Below are 7,246 nucleotides of genomic sequence, written 5' to 3' on the forward strand. Positions count from 1 at the left end.
TTGACGCTAGGGCGGCCAAATCTTACCGCCCCAACGCGCCGCCTACGTGAATAATTTTATTACCTAGTTTATAGTACAACTTAGTAAGGTAAGTAGATTTTTGATATTTTGTGATTTTGTAACAATATATGGACGAAAAATTGGTCATTGTAATTAATAAACATTGAGTTTTAATCATATTGATTGAGTTTTCTCTCTAAATTCAATGATTGGCTTTGTATACACCTTTGTGTGTTTCTCAAATCAAACTTATCAAAGTTTAACACTTTGTGGCGTTTGTCGATTGTTCCACACTCGGGTTGTCAAAGACGAGTTTTTTGAAGGTTCATTTGAATTTCGATTGTTATCTTAATTAATATTTGTTGTTAAATTTTTCGTAATTCAGAGGTGAATATTACAAACTTACGTGTTCAAAAAAATCGAGACAACACAACCTTTTCTTTGTTTCATCGAATCGAGTGCGTGACTTCGTTTTTGAACGTGTTTGCTTTTTATGGTCGAAAAATCGCATGAATATATATATATATATATATAGATGGACCCTCCATGTTGCTGTTATGTCGATTTTATCAATAAATCGAAAACATTTCGTCTTATTATATGCATCCATCAAAATACATGTATTTTTATCTTATTTTTATTACATAAATCGTGCAAGACGAGTTAGGGTGATCTTGGCATTACTACAATAGGTCTTCAAGCAATAGACAAAGCCATATTTGTTATTGAGGTTTACTGTTAGAAATGTTGGCATTTTCATGTGGTGTTGTCGTGTAGTGATCGAGTGGTAGGATACTCTCGATTGGCGCTCTAAAGCCTTATACCGACAAACATGCAACTTTGGCTTAATATTTTATAAAAAAAATAATAATAATAATATTTGGCATATTTTACTTTAAATTAAATCTCGACCCCTATGGTCACGTATAAAATATATTTAGGGGAAAATTATGGGAAAAAAAATATAGTTTTAGCCGATAAAGCTTTAATAACCAGACAAAGAAGGTTGAATGTTCAACTCATACGCTATAAAGGTAACCTATTCTCCTACTTAATTTTAATTAAATAACAATTAATATGTAGGATGAAAAATAAATATGCAAATAACAAAATAAGTAAATGATTATAAGAAGGCATCAAAGACATTATTCATTTGTAAATTGAAAGGGTAATTCCCAATTGAACCAAATAATTGAGAAAAAGAGTAGTCATGTCTTCCCTTCCACAAATGTGTATTCAAAATCTTGATCCACTAATGCACCTATCCTTTCATTTTCTTCCCTTTCTCTTTGAAATGAAATATCTTGCATGCTTTGTTCTTCAACTTTTAGCTTTACTATAAAAGTGGGAATTTGATAAGATCCCTAATAATTCAAGGCTAATAACTTTTGATTGAAATGTACTTATGGACATGACACCTTTTTTTTTTTTTTTTTTTTTTTTATCCCAAACCAATTTTATAACCCAAATCGCGTACATCTTTTAAAACCAAAGCTGCCTTTGATGCAAGAGTCGATCCATATAACCTTCAAAGTTGGTTATGAAGCATATCTTCTAATCTTAAACAGAATCATCTCTTTCCGACTCGCAAAGCATATGTGATAGGAACGGTTAAGGGAGTTTACGTGTTTAGAATGGAGGTTGAATAAACACTTAGGATTTTTTTGATTTCTTTTTCAAATATGAATCAGTTTTTTGAGGAACTGATCTTAAAATCTTGTTTGTCGATATAAATCAGTCAACTGATAAAAGTGTGGAAATAGACTGAGATATAGATTGAATACTGAAGGGTAATATAATGTAAAACTGAAATGAACACGGGAAATTTTATTGATGTTCGAAGACTTTAATTGTTCATATGACACTCCTTCTATCACGATGATAGAATTAAAAGACTTTGATATTTTGCAACAAATTGTAATAATCCACTTCAGTTGGTCTTACACACTTCCAAACTGAAATTCTTAGTCTGACAACTCTTTTACATTCATAAACTGAAATGCTCTAACTGTTAGCCTGAATGCTACGAATAAATACAATGAATTTTAGAGCTTGAGTGTGCGATCTGTATATTGAGGAAATACTCATGAAAAGTATCGCGTCTGATTGAATATTAAATTGCTTGATTGTTTCATGTGTTTTCACTAGTCTTCTTCAACTGATTCGACCAGCTATATATAGTCTTCGATCTCAATGATCGTATTGAATGCATTTAATGACAAATATCCGTTGAATCGTCGTCTAGTTACTTTATCTGACAGTAGTACGAGGTATTCAGGCTGTTCTGTTATGATTCATATGTTCTGCTTTAGTACGATCTGTCAGTCAGTCTGCTGATATTTCAACTGATGTCCTATCAGTTACGAATTCGTCAGTTTATAAGATCTTTCAAGTTCAGCTTTAAACGAAGCCTTTAGTTACGATTACTCGATTGTTCGATCAGTTATATCCTACAGTTCTTTTTCGGATTAATTTATCAAACTCTGAAACTTATAATATTTCAACAATATGTCACTACGTTAGCTTAAACTTATCGAAAATTCCGGATTGAATTATGGTCGATATATATGGCTCAACTCCCAAGATATGCCATCTGATTGGATCATCATAATTGAAATAAGAGGGTGAAATTTTATAACCAAAAAAATGAAATAAAGAGGGTGTGATTCTGGCCAAATGAGAAAGAAATTATATAAATGCCATGTTCCAAATCCCGTCTTATTACGTTTGTAACAACATTGGATCCAACGAGCGCACAGTCCTAAAAGGCCGTAATAGTGTGCTCCATCCATATTATATGAATATTATTACGTCACATGCATTTTGATCTATTCGAAAAAGATTTCAGAAAACCTATATGATTGGCCCTCAACACAGACCAATTGTTTGAGTACATTACGCATTTTCATGGCTATATATACATGTCTTTTCAAAGTCACTAGATTTTTGAATAATTGGTAGTAACGATTTATAACTTATCTGATATCAAAATTTGAAATTTTCGATGAGGTTTTGAGTTGAAAACTCAATTATAATAAATATTTCACCAGCTAGAAAAATTATGTTTATTTTTTCCCATAATTTTCAGGTTTTATGCTTTTATTAAAAATAATGGTGTTTTGTGAGCTTCTTAATGTAAAAAGTGTTTAGAGAAGCCAAAACCCACAAGTATAAGAGTGATGCTACATGTACATCCATATTTGTACAGCACAATAAATTCAATGCAAAAATTCAATTTGTCAAAAGTTCACTATATATGGAATACAAAATATCGCGATATAACAGTAAAATCTCGCGATATAATGGTTGTAAATATCGCTGTAACAATATATTGGTTGTACCTTTATCATTATTCCAAATATAAATCTAATTGTCACGTTTTCTACTCAAACTTTCATTTCAATCTTTTTTTTTAAATTTTTTTTAATAATAATGAACAAAATATCTTTCCTGTTGTGAAAAAATAAAAATTTACAGTAAAAAGTAAAAATCTCAAACTCTTAAAATTATCACACTACACACTTTATAATATTTTTCTCTCAACTCAATTGTGATTTTCTTCACAAATGAGAGATCTATTTATAGAAAATTTTTACAAATAATCCAAAAATAAAATACATCATTACCTACATCATCACACACTAATTTTCAATATTCAACNTTTTTTTATGAAATATGTGTTTATATAATTTTGAGAGAATTCGAAATGAGTCTTCCTAAAATATCCTTTTGACCAATTGATTTTATGTACGTTTTCTTGGAACAATAATTTAAAAATAAAAAATATTTTTCAATTCTCTCATATCTCTCATATTTTTAATCATCTCATATTTTTAAAATGGAACAATAATTTAAAATAGAACAATAAATATTTTTCAATCCTATCATATTTTTAAAATGTTTGTTTTACGTACCTTTTCTTTCAATCCTCTCGTATCAATCACCCAACTAAATAATAAAAAAATATTTAATAATTAACATATATTATAAATATAAGTGCGGACGCTCGTCCACGTAAGCGAGCGTCCGCGTTTTGTCCACGTAGAGTGTCCGCGCTTAGTTTTGCAAAAAAAAAAATTAAATTATTTTTGAATTTTTTTTATTTTTACATTAATTTTAAAAAAAAACCCGTTTAAACAGACAATGGTGACCATATTCCTCCCCTCTTCTTCTATATAAGCCCTCAAAGCTTCCACCGCTTCTACAGCTCAGCCTCTCAAACTCCCTCTATAAACATATATGTATACATACATCTATACATACACAACGAGTTCACCAAGAGCTTCCATTTTCTGTGCTGAAAACCATGCCTGAGGCGCCAATGGAAGTTCCGAATCACACTGAATATAGTGTGGCTGAAAACAACAAGAATAAGCTAGAGTTCATCGAGGAAGCCACCAAGAATGCTGATGAGATTCAAAGGAAAGTTCTCGCTGAAATCCTGTCCAGGAATGCCCATGTTGAGTATATGAAAAGGCATGGCCTTAATGGGCGGATTGACAGGGAAACTTTCAAGAGAATCATTCCTGTCATCACTTATGAGGACATTTTGCCTGATATCAACCGCATAGCCAATGGGGACACCTCTCCCATTATCTGTTCCAAACCCATCTCTGAATTCTTGACGAGGTGTGTATGAATTTGATATGAAACTTGAGTTTTAAACAAGTTGAATATTTATTTTGGGTTGTTCTTTGTGCAGTTCTGGGACGTCAGGTGGGGAGAGAAAGGTGGTGCCCACCATTGAAGAGGAGATGGGGAGAAGATCATTGATTTACAGTCTTTTAATGCCTGTGATGAGCCAATTTGTGCCTGGCTTAGATGAGGGAAAAGGAATGTATTTCTTGTTCATAAAATGTGAGACCAAGACACCAGGTGGGCTACCAGCTCGCCCTGTTTTAACCAGCTATTACAAAAGCTCCCATTTCAAGGACAGGCCTTATGACCCCTACACAAAATACACTAGCCCGAATGAAACCATTCTTTGCCCTGATTCTTACCAAAGCATGTATTGTCAGATGCTTTGTGGCCTTTGTCAGAACAAACAAGTCCTCCGAGTTGGGGCGGTCTTCGCCTCCGGGTTCATCAGGGCTATCCGGTTCCTGGAGAAGCACTGGACCCTTCTTTGTCATGACATCAGAACTGGAACCCTCAACTCCATGATCACTGATCAATCGGCGAGGGAGGCGGTGATGCGGATCAACAAACCCGACCTGAATCTTGCTGATTTCATCGAGGCCGAATGCAGGAAGGATAGCTGGCAGGGAATCATCACCAGGTTGTGGCCTAATACGAAATACATTGATGTTATTGTGACGGGGACAATGTCACAGTACATACCGACTCTCGAGTTTTATAGCAATGGATTGCCTCTTGTGTGCACAATGTATGCTTCTTCCGAGTGTTATTTCGGTGTGAATCTCAACCCCCTTTGCAAGCCTAGTGATGTGGCTTACACTCTTATCCCAACCGTGGCCTATTTCGAATTCTTGCCGGTGGAACGTAACAATGGCGGCATGCTCAAGTCCCATAATGATCAGAAGGAACAACAAGATTTGGTTGACTTGGTTGATGTCAAGATTGGACAGGAATATGAGCTTGTCGTCACCACTTATGCTGGTAAAATTCAAGAGAATCAGTAGTATATTCTTGAATGGTTTTGTTGAATAAAGATTCTCATGATGTTTTCTTTAACTATATTTCTATCTTATTGCAGGGCTGTATAGGTATAGAGTTGGCGATGTGCTTCGGGTGGCAGGTTTCAAGAACAATGCACCTGAATTCAACTTCATTTGCAGAAAAAATGTAGTCTTAAGCATCGATACCGATAAAACTAATGAAGTTGAGCTGCAAAATGCTGTCAAGAATGCGGTCAGCCATCTGATGCCATTCGATGCATGTCTCTCCGAGTACACGAGCTACGCCGATACCACCACAATCCCAGGCCACTATGTCCTATGTTGGGAGCTCAGCCACAAAGGCAGCTCCCCGCAAATCCCTGCATCGATATTCAAAGACTGTTGCCTGACCATCGAAGAGTCCCTCAACTCTGTTTACCGCCAGAACCGAGTTTTCGAGGCTATAGGTCCTCTCGAGATCAAAGTGGTCGAAGTTGGGACCTTTGATAAACTCATGGACTATGCCATTAGCCTAGGTGCTTCGATTAATCAGTACAAAACTCCCCGATGTGTGAAATTCGCTCCCATCGTCGAGCTCTTGAACTCGCGGGTCGTGTCGACTTATTTCAGTTCAAAGTGCCCGAAATGGACTACTCCTGCCCTCAAGCAATGGACTGATATGAAATGAAAAAGCTTGAATTGTTTCTTTGATCAGTTAGTAGTATTAGAACTTGATGGCTCCTACTTAATTTAACCAATTATTGTTATGTCTCCTTTCTCTAAAATCAGCATAAGCAGCAGCCATGTGAACACCTATGTTTCAACAAGACATGGCTACCTATGTTTCAACAAGGTTTTATTTCTTTAAACTTAGGAACTCGCAACACAATACAACTGGAAGAAATAACATGCTAAAATTGTCTTAAAACTACAAAATTAAAAATCTTAACTAATTAGACAAGTATGAGATATGAATTATAAATCAATACATATAGATAACATAATTGTCAGTCGCTAGACGAAAATATGATCAACCGCGCTCTCATTCTATATAGGGGTGGGAAAAAATACCGAATTGAACGAGATTATCGTATCAAAAAAATACCGAATTTACCGAATTTTCGGTATACCAAAGATTTCAGTACGATACGGTATCAATACTGAATTTTTCGGTACAGTAACGGTATGCAATTTGAAAATTTCGATATGAATTTTCTTATACCGTAATTTTCGGTACGGTATACTGTATATAATATTCGGTACGGTACGATATACCACCCCTAATTCTATACATCAAATAGTTAGAAAAACGAAGTTTATAAATGCATAGTGTAATTTATATAAAATAAATTGAATTAAACTTTGAACATAACATATCATATGATAAATACTAAGTTTGAGTAACAGTGGCTTCAAAATACTTTTAATTGTTCATTAATATTCAAATCTCACACTATCCCCCATAAAAGGATGCATAATGAATATTATATCCTTCATTACATGTCATAGATGTATATTTTACTTCATCCAACATGTCTTAGAGACTCTTTAAAGTTAAAGATAAGATAATAATATATAGATAAATAGTCTAATATAATAATAAATAAATAAATAATGATAGTTAGTAT

At 34.1% G+C, this 7,246-nt stretch overlaps 1 protein-coding gene across 1 annotated transcript; it reads left to right on the top strand.

Moving 5' to 3' along the window:
- The first annotated feature begins 4,212 nt into the window (after positions 1-4,212).
- Positions 4,213-6,423, top strand: LOC140980297 (indole-3-acetic acid-amido synthetase GH3.6-like). The gene is made up of 3 exons (XM_073446045.1): positions 4,213-4,629; positions 4,703-5,619; positions 5,717-6,423. Exons 1-3 carry the CDS (start codon positions 4,307-4,309, stop codon positions 6,304-6,306), a joined length of 1,830 nt encoding a protein of 609 aa, XP_073302146.1. The 5' UTR covers positions 4,213-4,306; the 3' UTR covers positions 6,307-6,423.
- The last annotated feature ends 823 nt before the right edge of the window (positions 6,424-7,246 follow it).

This window comes from Primulina huaijiensis, chromosome 7 (genome assembly GCF_012295235.1).
Source record: "Primulina huaijiensis isolate GDHJ02 chromosome 7, ASM1229523v2, whole genome shotgun sequence".
NCBI lineage: Eukaryota > Viridiplantae > Streptophyta > Magnoliopsida > Lamiales > Gesneriaceae > Primulina > Primulina huaijiensis.